Source organism: Bos mutus, chromosome X, assembly GCF_027580195.1.
Source record: "Bos mutus isolate GX-2022 chromosome X, NWIPB_WYAK_1.1, whole genome shotgun sequence".
In the NCBI taxonomy this organism is placed as follows: domain Eukaryota; kingdom Metazoa; phylum Chordata; class Mammalia; order Artiodactyla; family Bovidae; genus Bos; species Bos mutus.
Window position 1 is genome coordinate 70301839 of NC_091646.1, and position 19605 is coordinate 70321443.

General features: G+C 42.4%; 1 protein-coding gene across 1 annotated transcript; it reads right to left on the reverse strand.

The window, feature by feature from the left end:
• Nucleotides 1–8713: 8713 nt before the first annotated feature.
• LOC102287162 (rho-related GTP-binding protein RhoG) lies at nt 8714–18839 on the reverse strand. Its single transcript, XM_014479797.2, has 4 exons — nt 18722–18839; nt 17962–18057; nt 13536–13636; nt 8714–13360 (listed from the first exon to the last, which is right to left on the reverse strand). The coding sequence occupies exons 3-4, from the start codon at nt 13536–13538 to the stop codon at nt 12770–12772; spliced, it is 594 nt and encodes a 197-aa protein (XP_014335283.1). The 5' UTR covers nt 13539–13636; nt 17962–18057; nt 18722–18839; the 3' UTR covers nt 8714–12769.
• Between the last annotated feature and the right edge of the window lie 766 nt (nt 18840–19605).

Below are 19605 nucleotides of genomic sequence, written 5' to 3' on the forward strand. Positions count from 1 at the left end.
AATAGTTATTCACTTAGTCACAGTAACAATAAAAGATTTCAAAGGCAGTTTAATGTCTTAAGAAACTTGTACCATGCACAAAACTCTCTTCTCGGGGTCCACTTCTCACAAAACTTTCTTTCACTTTCTGTATTTATCACTTTATTTGCCCATTCAGAGAACAGCCACCAGTAAGTTCAGACTTACTTCCTTTTTCCCTTCAGTCAGTTCAGTTCAGTCGCTCAGTCGTGTCCGACTCTGCAACACCACGAACTGCACCATGCCAGGCTTCCCTGTCCATCACCAACTCCCAGAGTTTACTCAAACTCATGTCCATTGAGTCAGTGATGCCATTCAACCATCTCATCCTCTGTCATTCCCTTCTCCCACCTTCAGTCTTTCCCAACATCAGGGTCTTTTCAAATGAGTCAGTTTTCAGCATCAGTCCTTCCAATGAATATTCAGGACTGATTTCCTTTAGGATGGACTGGGTGGATCTCCTTGCTGTCCGAGGGACTCGCAAGAGTCTTCTCCAACACCACAGTTCAAAACCATCAATTCTTCGGCACTCAGCTTTTTTTATAGTCCAACTCTCACATCCATACATGACTACTGGATAAACCATAGCTTTGACTAGATGGACCTTTGTTGGCAAAGTAATGTCTCTGCTTTTTAATATGCTGTCTAGGTTAGTCATAACTTTTCTTCCAGGGAGCAAGCATCTTTTAATTTCATGGCTGCAGTCACCATCTGCAGTGATTTTGAAGCCCCCCAAAATAAAGTCTGTCACTGTTTCCATTGTTTCCCCATCTATTTGCCATGAAGTGATAGGACGAGATGCCATGATCTTCGTTTTCTGAATGTTGAGCTTTAAGCCAACTTTTTCACTCCTCTCTCACTTTCATCAAGAGGCTTTTTAGTTCCTCTTCACTTTCTGCCATAAGTGTGATGTCATCTGCATATCTGAGGTTATTGATATTTCTCCCGGCAATCTTGATTCTAGCTTGTGTTTCTTCCAGTCCAGCATTTCTCATGATGTACTCTGCATGTAAGTTAAATAAGCAGGGTGACAATATACAGCCTTGATGTATTCCTTTCCTGATTTGGAACAAGTCTGTTACTCCATGTCCAGTTCTAACTGTTGCTTCCTGACCTTCATACAGATTTCTCAGGAGGCAGGTCAGGTGGTCTGGTATTCACATCTCTTTCAGAATTTTCCATACTTTGTTGTGATCCACACAGTCAAAGGCTTTGGCGTAGTCAATAAAGCAGAAGTAGATATTTGTCTGGAACTCTCTCGCTTTTTCTATGATCCAACAGATGTTGGCAATTTGATCTCTGGTTCCTCTGCCTTTTCTAAATCCAGCTTGAACATCTGGAAGTTCACAGTTCATGTTCTGTTGAAGCCTGGCTTGGAGAATTTTGAGCATTACTTTGGTAGCATGTGGGATGAGTGCAATTGTGCGGTAGTTTGAGCATTCTTTGGCATTGCCCTTCTTTGGTATTGAAATGAAAACTGACCTTTTCCAGTCCTGTGGCCACTGCTGAGTTTTCCAAATTTGCTGGCATGTTGAGTGCAGCACTTTCACAGCATCATCTTTTAAGACTTGAAATAGCTCAACTGGAATTCCATCACTTCCACTAGCTTTGTTCGTAGTGATGCTTCCTAAGGCCCACTTGACTTTGCATTCCAGGATGTCTGGCTCTAGGTAACTGATCACACCATCCTGATTATCTGGGTCGTGATGATCTTTTTTGTATAGCTCTTTTGTGTATTCTTGCCGCCTCCTAATATCTTCTGCTTCTGTTAGGTCCATACCATTTCTGTCTTTTAGTGTGCCCATCTTTGCATGAAATGTTCCCTTGGTATCTCTAATTTTCTTGAAGAGATCTCTAGTCTTTCCCATTCTATTGTCTTCCTCTATTTCTTTGCACTGATCATGGAGGAAGGCTTTATCTCTCCTTGCTATTCTTTGCAACTCTGCATTCAAATGGGTATATCTTTCCTTTTATCCTTTGTCTTTAGCTTATCTTTTCTCAGCTATTTGTAAGGCCTCCTCAGACAAGCATTTTGCCTTTGCATTTCTTTTTCTTGTGGATGGTCTTGATCCCTGCCTCCTATACAATGTCACAAACCTCTGTCCATAGTTTTTCAGGCACTCTATCATATCTAATCCCTTTAATCTATTTGTCACTTCCACTGTATAATTGTAAGGGATTTGATTTAGGTCATACCTGAATGGTCTAGTGGTTTTCCCTACTTTCTTAAATTTAAGTCTGAATTTGGCAATAAAGAGTTCATGATCTGAGCCACAGTCAGCTCCCAGTCTTGTTTTTGCTGACTATATAGAGCTTCTCTATCTTTGGCTACAAAGAATATAATCAATATGATTTCAGTATTGACCATCTGGTGATGTCCATGTGTAGAGTATTCTCTTGTGTTGCTGGAAGAGGGTGTTTGCTATGACCAGTGTGTTCTCTTGGCAAAACTATTAGCCTTTGCCCTGCTTGATTTTCCCTTAATAGAATGAAATTCCATTCATTATACCTTTTTCTTAAAAATACACATCATACTTTCCTTCAGCAACCATGAATTCTCCTTTATATCATCATTTTGTAGATTGGTAAACATAAATCACCCAAAGCTCTTACATTATTTGCATTTTCTTTCCTTAAAAGTTTCTTCACAGTGAAATTAAATAGAGCTCATTGACAAATTAACCTCAACAATATTATCCAAATCAAAGACACACACTGAGACATGCATATATCTGGACAGACAGAGATCTCATAGTTTTCCACTTGAGATTTAAAATATCTCTTTGCCCCTTTTTTCCCCTTGGCTTGAAGTTCTACTAATTAGCTCTCAGCTGGAGTCTCAGGCAGAGTGGGCTGTGTATCTCAAGGACATGAAAAGAGTTAACTTCAGTTTTTTTTCCTAGGAATGTTTTTGCTTCTCAGGCAGGGTCAGAACTCCAAAAACAAAAAAGTATCTTAACAAGCCAGCTTTTTCCTAATTGCACGTGCAAAAAGAAATAGTTTTGCAATTTCAAAAAGATTTCATTTTAGCCAGTTTTTTTTTTTTCTGGATTCTAAGAATATCATGGCTATATTGTCTTTTTCCTTTCTGTGGTAATGGTCTTGTAGCTTAAATTTTTAAATTGGAGAGTGTTCAAATTCACATAGGCTCTGGTCACAGGTGTGGATTGACTGATAAGGTGTTGTCCCAGCAGGGATTGTTCCTCTGAGATGGCGGGGTCTTGGTTTGATTAGAAGAATCTGAAGGAGTAGGAGAACTTGCAGGAATAGGGGAAGCTTGGTTCTGTTCCCACTTCCTTCTCTCCCACCCCACTGCCCCAAGAGACAGGAGGAGTTAGATGGGGATTCTTTAGAATTTTAGAAGCGTTTTTTCCAGGCTTTTGATTATAGGAAAAACTCCTGGACCAGGAGATCTGGTGGAGGGAGAGACAGAGGGGGATGAGGGGATAGGGCAGCAGCAGAAAGACATATGTGGCGTGAGCCCCTTAGATCTGGAATCTGACTGAGTGCCATAAGTTTTTGAGCATATGGAACATCAAAAGGGATGAAATTGGAGGATTGTGTTGTAATTTAGTGGGCCATGAGGAAGCCATTTTTCTTGGTTCCTCAATTTGTACTGGCTCCAAGTTTTGTTGCAAAAGAAAGTGACCCTTTTCTTCTTAAGATTTTCAGGGTCAGATTTTTTTTTCCAGTTCTTCAGAATACAGCCTAGAGGTGAATGTGAAGGAGGGTCTCAAGACATACCTGAGCCCATTTTTAGAATGGGGTACCGAGAATTCACTGGCCACAGAAAGCGTTCCAGCTGTCCCAATGAAGGCTCTGTGTGTGACGAGGCACCATGTGGCTAACGGCACAAATGGCCCACCATCCCAGCAACTGCGTCCGACAGTGAGAGATCACCCCTGAATGTGTGACCGCGAGTGGCACAAAACCGTGTGGCTAGGCACCAGCCTAGGCCCAAACCACGGAAAACACCTGGCAACTAGGGCCGGAAAGGACAGAGAGAGTGTTCCCGGAACAACCGTGACTCGCCTTCTGAGGATCCTCTGACACGTGCAAGGCATTCTTTGGGATGATTCAGAGGCTGCTCCTAGGCCCCTGTAAATTAAATCATGACAGGAGAGGAAAGTGAAAGAGACAGAGAAGAGAAGCTGAGGGGTAATGTGCTGTTTACACCGGCTAGGAGGTGGTGGCCTGGGCAATGGGCTCAGTGTCTTGCTTGAACCAATATGGCACATACAGTGCATGGAAGTTGTCTTAGGGGCAGAAGCTCTGATAGCCTGATCTGTTCCATGACTCCCTTTATTCTGCCACGGGTGTCTTCTAGCGGCAGGCACCCTAGTGGCTTTTAAAGGCCTGACCCATGCCAACACAATATTGATTTGCCTAGTCCTCAGTTGGAAAGGAGTGAAAAAGAGAGACCCTCACCCATTTGGGCGGCAACTGGTGGGGCACAGCGAGCAGTGGGCCTTTGGGACACACCAGAGGGTGACGCTGGCCAGAGTTCCTCAGTTGCTTCCACAGCCACTTGCCTGTTGGCAGAGGGCTCAAGGCAAAAGAAAAGAAAGAGGAAAGGAGAGTGGGGGCTCTCTCACGGGGACAGCAGTCCCTGTACGGGCCACCAAATGTTGAGACAGTCCAAGTGCGGGTTGGAAAAGAATTTCAGAAGGGAGTGAATTTATTAACAAAGAACAGAGATAAAGTGGGCACTGCAAGTGAAGCAGGCAGACCTCCTGACAGACCAGGGAGAGTTGACGGTTTTTTCATAGGTTAATAGCCAATTTGTACAGATAGCCTCAAGACAAAATTCCTGCTAGAAGATTGACGTTAGGTGATTGATTGGAACACTATAGAGTATTTACTGGAGTGGGCATCTCTCAACAGAGAGTGCGAGTGCCAAAGGGTGATTTTTCTAATTCTTAATTCCTTCTACATTTATTAATCAGACTTACTCAGTAAAGCAGAACTTTCCCTTTTCTTACCTCCTTTCTTGCATTTTTATTTTAATGTGTTACAGTCTAACACCATCATGTTCCTTTTTTGATCCTCAAACTGTTCCAAATTTGTCACTCTGGCTCCTGTGTCCTTTGGACATGACTCCATTAGTCTTTGAGCACTTCTTTGCTTTTTGACACAAGATGTTCCAGGATCACTCTGCATTCCCTGTCCTGGACCTGGTACACGTTATTTGTCCAAGGAGCCCTGGTTCCTTTTAGTGGGGAATGGTGTTTAGAAACTGGGGCATCATCGCTTTTAGGCCCTTTCAGTGGAGAGAGCTAAAAAAAAAAAATGACTTTATAATAATACCTTCAATTCAAATCTAACACCACAGGGTCCTCCCTTGTCTTCCCCCATTTCATATTTGTATCTTGCTTCTCTTACAATGAAAACTCTGGTCCCCAACACCAATATATATATATATATATATACATACTCTTCAGAATTATAAGACCAATACCACTACCAAAAATTAGCCTAAGTAAAGTTCAGAAGTTCTTTGCAGTCTTCTGTCCTTAGACTATATCCTATTAAGGATATACAGTGTACTATGCTTAAAAATTACGTGAATCAGGGCCTTCCCTGGCAGTCCAGTGGTTAAGACTCCATGATTCCACTGCAGGGGGCACAGGTGCAATCCTGGTCAGGGAAGTAAGATCCCACATGCCTTGCATCCTGGCCAGAAATAGGAAAGAAATTTTTTTAAATTACATGAATCATTTTTTTTCCTCTGTGGAGTTTTTTCCATTTATATTCAAGTTTAGGATTTGCTTTTATCATCCTTTTTAGTAAAAATGATACATTATTTTTAAAATATGTAAACTTTCATGTGGATCAAAGTCAAAACTATATAAAAAGCTATTGCCAGACAAGTCTTGCTCCCATGCCCTGTGCCCCATTGCCACCCACTCCCTGTAAGTACCCATTTTCATTAATTTCTTATTTATCCTTCCTGTTTTTTTTTTTTTTTTCAGTTGAAGTATAATTGACACTAACACATTAGTTTCAGGTGTACAGCATAATTCACTATTTATACTTTCTGTGTTTCTTTCGGCAAATATATGCAAATGAGTGTATATATTCTTTTTTTTTGTTAAACACAAAAGATAGCATACTATATATATTCTTTTCACCTTGCTTCTTTTTTCACTTACTAATATAGTCTGGAAACCACACTGTACCACTTAATAGCACTCTTCCTCGGTTTTTTTATGTCTATGTATTACTTCATTGTATGAATATTCCGTGGAATTTTTCTTTTTCAGAGACAAATGTTGGTCTGGTTCAGAACAAGAGAGGAAAACAGAAAATAAACCCAGGAGGAGACTGGAATATTTTAATAGTAGTTGTATTTCTAGACCAGATAACAAGTCTGCCAAAACCTGCATGTAGCTGAAATGCATTTTGGTAATGAAAAGTTAATAGAATACTATTGCCTAACTAATAAGACAAAAAAGCAAAGTGGAATGCTTTTTAATGTATCTTATATAGTCTCTTGAATCTTGTGCTTATGGAAAAGCAGGTTCAATGAGGTAGAGACTTGTAGAATGTGGAAGGGGATTTCAGTTACTATAAATATTAAAGATGCCATTCTTGACTCAAAATGTGATTTGCATTAATTTACTATATGACTTTATTTTTCTGGGCTCCAAAATCACTGCAGATGGTGATTGCATCCATGAAATTAAAAGACGCTTGCTCCTTGGAAGGAAAGTTATGACCAACCTAGACAGCATATTAAAAAGCAGAGACATTACTTTGTCAACAAAGGTCCGTCTAGTCAAGGCTATGGTTTTTCCAATGGTCATGTATGGATGTGAGAGTTGGACTATAAAGAAGGCTGAGAGCCGAAAAATTGATGCTTTTGAACTGTGGTGTTGGAGAAGACTCTTGAGAGTCTGTTGGACTGCAAGGAGATCCAACCAGTCCATCATAAAGGAGATCAGTCCTGGGTGTTCATTGGAAGGACTGATGTTGAAGCTGAAACTCCAATACTTTGGCTACCTGATGCAAAGAGCTGACTCATTTGAAAAGACCCTGATGCTGGGAAAGATTGAGGGCAGGAGGAGAAAGGGATGACAGAGAATGAGACGGTTGGATGGCATCACCAGCTCAATGGACATGGGTTTGGGTGGACTCCAGGAGTTGGTGATGGACAGGGAGGCCTGGCATGCTGCAGTTCATGGGGTTGCAAAGAGTAGGACACTACTGAGTGACTGAACTGAACTGAACTATATGACCCAGCAATTCCACTCCCAGGTATACACCCGAGACAGTGGAAAACACACCCACACAAAACCTATATGAAGGTTCACAGCAGCATTATTTGTAACAGCCAAAGGGTAGAAACAATCCAAACGTCCCTCAACTATGAGTAGATAAAATATGGTGTACCCCATACAGTAGAATATTATTCAGTAATAAAAAGAAATGACTACCCATATTTGCTACAAAATGGATGAAACTTGAGAAGATTTTGCTAAATGAAAGAAGAGTTTCAAGTGGCCACATATTTGATTCCATTTATATGAAAGGCTGGGGATGGGAACGGGATTAACCACATGAGTGATCTCTTTGCAGTGATGGAAATGTTGTCAAACTGAATTTTGGTAATGGTTGCATGACTCAGTAACTTTACTCAAAATTGTTACATTGTACAGTTAAAATGGGTGAATTGTACAGTATGTAAATTATACCTCAATAAAGTGGCTTTTAAAAACAAAAAACATGGTTTTGCTCTTCCTGTGCACTTACTAGTATACCAGCATTATTTACAGTTGCCAGCCAAGATTAGGTATTTTGGTGGGAGGAGGGAGGGTCAAACCCGTGCCCTCAGTAGTGAAAGCACAGTCTTAACCACTGGACCACCAGGGAATTCCTTAGTTCATTTTTAAAACAAACAGGAGGAGATTTTCCTGAGCTAAGTGGAAGAGGCAAAAGACATTAAATGCAGAATCTTTCCTACCCCTGGCACAGTCAAGCCTGTAACACAATAAGAGCTTGAGAACTGTTTACTGAATGTCATGTAATAAGTGAGAAAAATCACCAACAGGCAACTCACTGGTCTGTCATTATTGAAAACCAGGATATGAAGCTAAATCCTGGAGATGAATAGGTGAGGGGTGGGCAGGAACTAGAGAATCAGTGTTAGCAGGACAGACAATTCCTTATGCTGATTATTTGATGTAGAAAAATAAGTACAGTTACACATAGGCACCATGTGCAATATGACAGTTACAGTTATTTCTTCTTTTGCAAGCTGAAAAGCATTTAGAAACCATTCACTTTCCCTGGTGGCTCAGACGGTAAAGAATCCACCTGCCAAGGCAGGAGACCCGGGTTCAATCCCTGGGCTGGGAACATCCCCTGGAGAAGGGCATGGCAACCCATTCCAGTATTCTTGTCTGGAGAATTCTATGGACAGAGGAGCCTGGTGGGCTACAGTCCATGGGGTTGCAGAATTGGACAAGATAGCAATTAACACACACACAAGACAAAGGGGTGGTGGTGAGGAATTGCTTGGATTTTTAGAAAACAACAGACCCAGTAAAATCAGAAAAGTTTATTAGCATTCCTTGTGAAAAATTTAAAAGTGATATTAGCAGTTAGTCTTCATACAAATTACATATAAAAACCAAGATGTCAGTGTATACTTAAGACTATTAAATCAGAGCAAAACAAAACCATTCACTCAGACTTGTGGATCACACCTCCATTTATTAGAGAACACAAGTTTGCCCAAACCAAACCCAGGCTTACATTTGTGAATTTGACAGGCAAAAGAGGAGCAGGAGGCACTATTAAATTAAAAGCTAATTTAAAAGATTTCAGTAGCTAAATAGAAAGTTCCCAGAGACCCAGATGACAGCCATGTGTCTAGCCCCTTTCAACCATAAAGTCCTGTGAGCACCCAAGGTGGCATCAATCAGAACATCGTGAGACTGGAATACACTTCCATTTGACTGTCTTTGGAAAAACCCAGTAACTTTACACAAGGGCAGTGGGCCCAGTGCCCAGAAGCCAGTTGACTTCCACAGTGGCCACATTAAGATAATAGCCCCACTTTCCAAAGTGCAATGCCAAAGAATGCTCAAACTACCGCACAACTGCACTCATCTCACACGCTAGTAAAGTAATGCTCAAAATTCTCCAAGCCAGGCTTCAGCAATATGTGAACCGTGAACTTCCTGATGTTCAAGCTGGTTTTAGAAAAGGCAGAGGAACCAGAGATCAAATTGCCAACATCCGCTGGATCATCGAAAAAGCAAGAGAGTTCCAGAAAAACATCTATTTCTGCTTTATTGACTATGCCAAAGCCTTTGACTGTGTGGATCACAATAAACTGTGGGAAATTCTGAAAGAGATGGGAATATCAGACCACCTGACCTGCCTCTTGAGAAATCTGTATGCAGGTCAGGAAGCAACAGTTAGAACTGGACATGGAACAACAGACTGGTTCCAAATAGGAAAAGGAGTACATCAAGGCTGTATATTGTCACCCTGCTTATGTAACTTATATGCAGAGTACCTCATGAGAAACGCTGGACTGGAAGAAGCACAAGGTGGAATCAAGACTGCCTGGAGAAATATAAATAACCTCATTTATGAAGATGACACCACCCTTATGGCAGAAAGTGAAGAGGAACTAAAAAGGCTGTTGATGAAAGTGAAAGAGGAGAGTGGAAAAGTTGGCTTAAAGCTCAACATTCAGAAAACGAAGATCATGGCATCTGGTCCCATCACTTCCTGGGAAATAGATGGGAAAACAGTGGAAACAGTGTCAGACTTTATTTTGGGGGGCTCCAAAATCACTGCAAATGGTGACTGCAGCCATGAAATTAAAAGACGCTTACTCCTTGGAAGGAAAGTTATGACCAACCTAGATAGCATATTCAAAAGCAGAGACATTACTTTGCCAACAAAGGTTCGTCTAGTCAAGGCTATGGTTTTTCCTGTGGTCATGTATGGATGTGAGAGTTGGACTGTGAAGAAGGCTGAGCGCCGAAGAATTGATGCTTTTGAACTGTAGTGTTGGAGAAGACTCTTGAGAGTCCCTTGGACTGCAAGGAGATCCAACCAGTCCATTCTGAAGGAGATCAGCCCTGGGATTTCTTTGGAAGGAATGATGCTAAAGCTGAAACTCCAGTACTTTGGCCACCTCATGCGAAGAGTTGACTCATTGGAAGAAACTCTGATGCTGGGAGGGATTGGGGGCAAGAGGAGAAGGGGACGACAGAGGATGAGATGGCTGGATGGCATCACTGACTCAATGGATGTGAGTCCCAGTGAAGTCCGGGAGTTGGTGATGGACAGGGAGGCCTGGCGTGCTGCGATTCATGGGGTCGCAAAGAGTTGGACACGACTGAGCGACTGAACTGATCTGATTGAGCCTTAGCTGAGGAGGGCCACATTCACCCTCTTCAAGTTAACACACTGCTCATACAGAATCCCTGCCAGCCTCAGGAGACCCTGAGTTGCACATTGGAAAATAGACACAGTACATTGGAAATGAGAAGGCAAGTGCTGGACAACAGTATTCATCCTGGATCCTCCACAGCTTCAGACAATTAACATTGTAGACATACACACCAATGGAATATTGCGTGAAGTGGCGAGTACAGTGATGAAGGAAAAAGAAAAAGCACTTTAGTGCACTGTGAGGGAAAAGGGAAACCAGAAGAAAAGGAGGAAGAACAGAGTATTTATACAACCTTTTATGTTCTATCAATACTTGATATTTGCTTGACCTCCAGGTTCCAGATTCTCAGAGTAGAGTTAACAGATTTAGCAAATAAAAATACAGGATGCTCCATTAACTTTGAATCTCAGATAAACAGAAAATAATTTTTTAGTGTTAAGCATGTCCCAGATATTACAAGGTACACACTTACACTAAAAAATTGGTTAAAAAAATTATTTTATCTGGCAACCCTGTCCAGGAAGTTCAGTCAGCTTGAGGTTACTCTGATCTTATCCTGTCAAAGAGCAACAGCAAGACAATCACAGAGCAAAGCACAGGCACTTCACTCACCCCAAGGGGAGGTATGAGATCCTTTTAGCTCCATTTCCCAAACTCTCAAAAATCCCATGCTATTCTGGCAGGATGAGAGGACATGTGCATGGTGAAGTTGCTGATCACTATCTGTCAGGTAGAGAAGTTTTCCTTCCATATCAAATGAAGGTCAAAAATACAGCTAGGGGAAGGATCAGCAGGTCCACGGGGAGACAGAAGTCAACTCATCTCGCCCCAGAGCAGACTGAGGAAAACCAACAAAACTGCCACAAGGGTGAGGACAGCCCCTTCGGCCTGGAAACCCAACATACTCCAACACTCTTGAAGCAAACTCAAAAGGCACACAGGGATGAACACACACAAACAGGGAGACATACAGAGGAGGAACAGGAAAAGAGCAGAGTAGCCTTTGTAATGGCTCAGAGGAATGACAACAGAAGAGAAGTCTCAGAGGGAATCACAGAACCCCTTGAGGGTGACTGGCAGGACATCTTACTTGTTTGGTTGTTTCATTGGTTTCATTTAGAGGGTTAATCTTCAGTGGTCTTTCCTTACAGTGGAAGGGTGATGTGAGAAGAAAGGGCCACACAGAAGCCTCAGAGACACAGTTTTTCACTTCACAGGGCCCAGAATGCTAGCAGAATCAGAAAGCAAATCTGAACATCAGATCCCACAGACAATGTACTGTTATGACTAAGTGCCAAACCCACCTCCTGAGGATTGGAAGAGGAATCAGTAACAAGGCCATGGCCGGTAAACATTCCTTTCAAAGGCACAGAGAAGGAAACATCACAAAGAATAGGACCACGTTACGCTTTTTTAAGTCTCCACCATGGGAATACCCAGTCCCCAGTAACCCAGCATCTCTGAAACTGTGTTCCCAGAGATGTTAATAGGTGCTGCATGGGACCAAAAAACAAAAGGTCAGTGAAATAAGTTTGGGAAATATTGCATACTTATTAAAAGTTATAAAACTTCCTGCAGTAAAAGAAACTATTTGGCATTATTTAAATCAATGATTCTTGCCTTATTTGACCACAGAACCATTTTTTGTTTTAGGTAACAAGCAGACTTATTAAGAGAGAAACACACTCCACAGATGGAGTGAGTGTGAGCCATCTCAAAAGCCCAGAGGCCCATAGAACGCTTTTAAGAAACATCTGTTACGATCTCACAGAACTCTAGAAATGCTGCTTAACCATTATTGCAAAAATGTCTCATCTCAAGAATGGAAAGAATATGTCAACACTGGGAACACCCAGGAATCACACCTAAAATGGTTTCCAAAAATTAGTATATCAGAAAGCTTCAGGTAATGATTTGAAAACAGAGAACCCTGTCCTTCTGTGAGGTACTAGCTCAATGGTAAATACATCCAGGAAAGCTGAAATTAGATTTCAAACAGTCAAGCAAAAGCCTACAAAGAACAGTACTAGGCTGATCTGCTTAGTTGTGGCCTGGCCAGTGCCGAAAAGAACACCTGGTGACGTCTCCTCTCATCACTTTGACAGGAGAGGCACACACTCTCTCACTCTCAAACTTTCTCTAAAAGGTTCAGACTGAATTTCAAAGCAGTCAAGCACAAACTAGCCTCTCTTCATTCCTCCAAAAGCCAAATAACCTGGAGCCTAGGGTTTCTAGGAGAAGAGATAAGTGGCTCACACTGGCAATGCTAAATGCTGTCAAGGGAATTTCCCCTTTTTTCTCTGTGGGTGCAGTCCCCAACCAGCATCCCAAAAGCTATAAGAGGACACACTTTTTGGTGTTCTTCTTTGTGGCAGGGTAAAGCACAGCCCGGATGGCTTCCAAAAATACCTCACGGACCCCATCATGCATCAGGGCTGAACATTCCAGATATTTCACAGCCCCCACTTGCTTAGCCAGGGAAGTGCCTTGCTGAGGACTTGTGGGCACTAGGCTCTGTTCCTTTAGCTTCTTCACTGTCTCAAGGTCACTTCGCAGGTCCCTCTTGGTGCCTACCAGCAAAACAGGTACATTGGGGCAATGATGGGACACCTCGGGGTACCACTTATGCCTCACATTGGCATAAGAAGATGGGTTGCCAATGGAAAAGCAAATGACGAAGATATTGGTCTGGGGGTAGGAGAGTGTTCTCAGTCGGTCATACTCTTCTTGGCCAGCTGTGTCCCACAGGTTCAGGATGACAATCTGGCCATCCACAGATGTCTGGGCACTATAGTTGTCAAAGACAGTGGGGATATACTCCTCAGGAAAGGCATTTGTTGTGTAACTGATGAGGAGGCAGGTCTTACCTACAGCCCCATCTCCCACAACCACACATTTGATCGTCTGCATTCTTCCCTTGGAGTCCTATGTATAAGAGAGAAGGAAAGAATGTTCATAGACGTTTGGTTAATCTAGGGAGCCTAAGCTATATAAACATTTCTCTCTGATAAGAAAGGAGGTAAGGCCCTCCCCCCACCCACTACCTGGCCTCCTGACACCACAGAAGCTGGGAAAGGTTGTATGGGGCAAGAGTTCTTACCATGGAGTCCACGGCCTGCTAGAAGATAGGCTTCAGAAGATTCTAGAAGCCACCTCTGCAGTTGTGCACAATATTATGTGTATGTGCATAGGTAAATTTTTCTGGAAAGAAGATCCAAAACTGTCATCAGACACAAAAAGGACTGTGAGCCCCACAAGATTAAAAACTATTATATACAAAGGTTACAATATTGTCATAAGGCCTCACATACACTGTATCAAAGCTACTAAAATATTATAGATACTAAATAAATGTTAACTAATTTTTAAAAACTGATGTAGAAAGAAGAAACCTTTGTTTCCCAAAGTTGAAACAAAAGGAAAGACAGCTCTCACTTCAGATCTGTGGCTACAGTCTCAGCAAAGATACACTCTGTTCCTGAAAAACTGTTGTTTGTTATTGTTCACTCACTCAGTCATGTCTGACTCTTTGCGACCCCATGGACTGCAGCACGCCAGGCTTCCCTGCTGCTGCTGCTACTGCTAAGTCACTTCAGTCATGTCCGACTCTGTGTGACCCCACAGACGGCAGCCCACCAGGCTCCCCCGTCCATGGGATTCTCCAGGCAAGAACACTGGAGTGGGTTGCCATTTCCTTCTCCAATGCATGAAAGTGAAAAGTGAAAGTGAAGTCGCTCAGTCGTGTCCGACTCTCAGCGACCCCATGGACTGCAGCCTTCCAGGCTCCTCCATCCATGGGATTTTCCAGGCAAGAGTACTGGAGTGGGGTGCCATTGCCTTCTCCACAGGCTTCCCTATCCTTCACCATCTCCAGGAGTTTGCTCAAACTCATGTCCATCAATGATATCTAACCATCTCATCCTCTGTTACCTCCTTCTCCTCCCACCTTCAATCTTTCCCAGCATCAGGGTCTTTTCCAATGAGTCAGCTCTTCACATCAGGTGGCTGAAGTATTGGAGCTTCAGCTTCAGCATCAGTCCTTCCAATGAAAATTCAGGGGTGATTTCCTTTAGGATTGATGGGTTTGATCTCCTTACAGTCCAAGGGACTCTCAAGAGTCTTCTCCAGCACCACAATTCAAAAGCACTAATTCTTCAGCGCTCAGCCTTCTTTATGGTCCAACTCTCACAACTGTACATGACTACTGCAAAAACCATAGTGGCATCAAAATACTGGAGAGAAAAGTAGGCCAGTCAGATTCAGCCATATAGAGAAGTGGCTAAGAGTGCAGACTCTGAAGTCAGATCACCTGGAATCGAAAACCAGTCCTCTCTTCCTAAGCTCTGTGAACTTGGGCAAGTTTTTAACCTGAAGCTTAAATGAAAGAATGCATGTGCTGTACTCATTAGTGCCTGCCACATAGGAAGTACTCATTAAAGTGTTAGAAGCTATTATGACTTCACAAAAATTACTATTCTGCTGGGGAAGGCAAAAGTTCTATAATGTGATTACAATGCTAGACAAACCCTTCTGCCTCATCCCTTTTGTCCTTATCTGAGTAAAACTACAGTTTATAACACCACTATATTCTTGTCCATTTCTTCATGAATCGAGTACTTGCGAGTTAATGATGAAACACAGATGATCTCCAAGGAACGTGTTTACTATGAGCTCCCATGTTCCCAGGTGGTGCTAGTGTTAATGAACCCACCTGCCAGTGCAGGAGACGTAGCAGATGTGGGTTCGACCCCTGGGTTGGGAATATACCCTGGAGGAGGGCATGGCAAGCCCTCTAGTATTCTTGCCTAGACAATCTCATGGACAGAAGAGCCTGGCGGGCAACAGTCTGTAGGGTCGCAAAGAGTCAGACATGACTGAAGCGACTTAGCATGCACACATCCATGTTTACACCCCCATATTCATATCCAGTCAATGTCCTGCTGTGTCAGTGCCCCCATAGCACTCCATTTTCTTTAGCTTCTTAACTACTGCCCTAATTTCATACTTGATCCTCATTGCATTAACTTCAAGTATCAGAACATGGAGGAAAGGGGATACATTATCATATGTATTTGATCACAGGAAAAAAAATTGAGAATCAGTTTCTCACCTTGGGAATTCAGAGGAATAGATACATCCTCCATCCTGTTGTCTTATTAGGCCCATATCATAGCCAAAAACTAAACCAAACCAAACACTTCATTTTGGGTCAAGGTAAAGAAAACTTAGCTTCCCTGATGGTTTAGAGGGTAAAGCATCTGCCTGCAATGCAGGAGACCCGGGTTCAATCCCTGAGTCGGGAAGATCCCCTGGAGAAGGCAATGGCAACCCACTCCAGTATTCTTGCCTGGAAAATCCCATGGATGGAGGAGCCTGGTAGGCTATAGTCCATGGGGTCGCAAAGAGTCGGACATGACTGAGCAAATTCACTTTCCTTTAAAGAAAAGTTGGCCCTCTCAGTATGCTTTGCACAGGCCCACTAGGAATAGCTTTCTGCTCACACAGCCAATTCTGACCAGTGAGGTATTCCCCCTAGAAGTCTTCCTTTCCTTGGCACAGGTCCCACAGCTAAAAGTCCAGAGCCTAGTAGGCAACCATCCCAGAGTATTCACTGACCATCAGCTCTGTCTTTTTCCATCTAGGAACAGACATGAGGATCAAACATACAAAGTCAATGGAAATAATTTGGCCACCTGATGTGAAGAGCAAACTCATTAGAAAAGGCCCTGATGCTGGGAAAGACTGAAGGCAAAAGAAGGGGACAACAAAAGATGAGATGGTTGGATAGCATCACCAACTCAATGGACATGAATTTGAGCAAACTCTAGGAGATAGTGGGACAGGGAAGCCTGGCGTGCTACAGTCCATGGGGTTGTGAAGAGCTGGACACTTAGCAACTGAATAACAACAGTAGAAATAGGGCAAAGTCACCACCGCATTCCTTGAAAATAAACTTCCTTGGCTTTCCCAGTTTGGATTAATTTCTTTTGCATCTGAATGCAATTACTGCCTGTATGACTCATCTTCCCAGCCTCCTCTAGGTACCATTCAGAGTGACTGCTTTAAGGACAACAGTGCATCTGATGGGGAGGGGGGGGGTTGGTGGCTACTGAACCAGAGAAAAACTCTGAGGCACAAAGACCACTTTGCACCCTAAGCTTAGCTCCTCATCTCTGTAACTAGGAAAAGTCAACTACACTCTTTTCTACTAGTTTACATCTACCAGTACTCCTGGTATCTATAATAAAATGATCTGCAGATAGGCACTCAAGTCACTGACGGCAGGCCTAGATGATGAAATGTACCTAGAACATCGCAGGTCTGAACAAAACAAAACATAATCACCTGGTGCAAACTCTCAATGAAAGGGAGGGGTTCAGCAAAAGGAGGGAGGTGCTTTGTACAGCTGATTCATTTATCCAGCCCACATATTCATTATAGGATTTTCTCTACTTGTGTGTATATTTGAACTTCTCCATAGTCAACAAGTTTAAAAATAATATTAAAAAATATAATTCAAGAGAAATGAAGATAGGATCTCAAAAAGATAATTTCACATCCATGTTCATTGCATCATTATTCACAATAGCTAAGAGGTGGAAGCAACCTAAATGTACATCGATGGATAACATATAAAGAAATACACACACACACACACACATACATACATAGATCAGCCTTCAAAAGGAAAGGAAATCTTTTCATACACTACAACATGGATGAACCTTGAGGACATTATGCTAAGTGAAGTAAAGTCACAAAAAGCCAAATATTGCATGATTTCACTTATATGAAGTATCCAGAATACTCAAACTCATAGAAAGTAGAATAGTAGTTGCCAGGGGCTGGGGGAAGGGGAAATAGGGAGCTGTTTAAGGGGTATAGAGTTTCAATTTTTCAGGATGAAAAAATTTTAAAGATCTGTTGCACAAAAATGTGCATATAGTTAATGTACACTTTAAAATGGTTAAAAATACTGAAAATAAAAACAATGCTTTTTAAAGGGCTGGGATCTCTGAGATAAGGCTAGGAGTTACAAGAGAAAGGCAAATATTCTGTTTATCACTGTTAGGAGAAAAGCTTGTTTCTTTCAGCTCCAGCATCCAGCACAATGGTTTCTCCCTACAGACAGATTTCCTCTCATCACCACCACTATCCACCCACTCTCCCTGGTACTACTATGCACAATGTACTGCTAGGAGGGACTCAAAATAGGGTTAAAAACAACAAATGATGATAGAAGCTTATAGTTTTATGGTAAAGGCAGGACTTTTATAAAAAGGTAAACAATAATACACAGTAATGCATGGCCCAGAGGAAATAGTTGCTATGAGGAAGCAAGTGGAAAATAAAAACTGAGAGCCTGTTATAGGCATTGTGTAAAATACTTTCACATATCTTATTTAAGCTTCATAGTAGCACTGTGAAGTAGATACCAGCTCAGTTCAGAGATCAAGTATGCCTCTAGGATTGGAAACTGAAAGTGGCCTCAGTCTGCAGAGACCAACATCTCAGAAGGCACTCACTTTTAACCTTGGAATTATAGTTTCTTCTAAATCTTCCAATCTCATCTGACAAAGCATCCTTCTTCAGATGTACACTGCTCAGCAGTCAATTTTCTCCTAGGTTAGACACACAACATAAAAGACACAGTAAGGACAAAAATGCAGTTCAAAGTATTACTATTTCTAGCACATTCTCCCCCAAGTCTCCCCCTTTCTAGAAGTCTAATCCACTTTAAATCACTCTGCAACTTTCTGAAACAAAACAATTCAGAAGACCCTCATTTTTATTTATTACTTTCTGCAACTTAGTTATCTAAGTCCAGGAAGCTTTTTCACGTTTAAGAGTGATTCTTTTGGTTCAAGTGCAAAGACAACTTCGAGAATCTCGGGGACGAAGGAAGCCATGTGAACACTCCCCAACTTGGATCCAGGGGAGACTATCCTGTGCCTGGAAACTTAAACCAGAGACGCAATTGTAGTGACCCATCCATAGCCACCACAAGCCCGCTCGGCATTTCCTTCGCAGCCTTTCCACCAGGGGTACTTGGTTCTGGAACTTTGGTTGGACTCGTGATCCTGGGACAGATAAGTGCCTAACGTCGGCTTCCCAATAGGAAGGGCAGGCTCAATCTCCCCCGAATATATACAATTCATCTCATTCTCAAATCCCTTCCATCCAAGGAAGTGGATCACTAAGGCAACCGTCCTGGAGATGGGGAGACTCAATGAGAAAACAGCGAACAAGGGGCCCGCCTAGCGGGTGGTTCTCGATAAGGATTACCTGGCAAAGCGGTCGTCTTCCAGCGCCGTTCAACCGCAGCTCACATAGCCTCCCAGGTTTCTCGTGGCTGAGCGAACAAGGCGGGATCCGGGCATCATTCCGGCAGCGACCGAGTCCCACCCCTGTCGTCAGACGCAGTCTCCACCCTGTGCCCTGAGACCTCCTGGGAAATGGAGTTCTAGCGCCCTCTGCGTGGTCTGCAAGCCACTGGCTTTTAAACTACACTTTTGGGTAATCAAGGATCACTGTGATGTGGACCCCAATACCAGTTCCTCGGTTCAGAAGTCCCCAAGTTTCACATTTCCTGTGGCAAAATGAGACCACTTTCTCCTCCGCAGACCCGTGTTTTCTCAAGACAAATATTAACATAAAGAGGCAATCAGGGAATTGAAAAAGTGTTAGGAAAAATGGAAGCAGTAAAAGAAAATGTGGTAGTGAATTAAGGCAGCTGTCACCATATATAAGTTTGTATTTTCTAGAGTTTTATATAAATGAAATCATAAACTATAGACTCTTTTTTTAACAGCTTTATTGAGATATAAATTCACATACCATACAGCTCACTCATTTTTTTGTAGCCACGCATTCTGGGAAACAAACTCACTCAGAAGGACAATGCAGATAGTGGAGTGCAGTTTGTTACACCATGGGGCCCAAGGCAGAGTCTCCTCTTAGCCAAGGACCAGTTTTTGTGAAAACCTTATATACCTTAAGTGTATGTGCTCAAACCCACCTCCCCAAATTCCTTGAAACTAGTCTGGACAAGGTAAAAGAGAGATATGATCAAAGTTAACCCATGATTCATCTGTCATAAGCCTAGATAGTTAAACAGTGGACATTTATCAATAGGCCTATGGTCATACCCCTATAAGCATAATGGGACT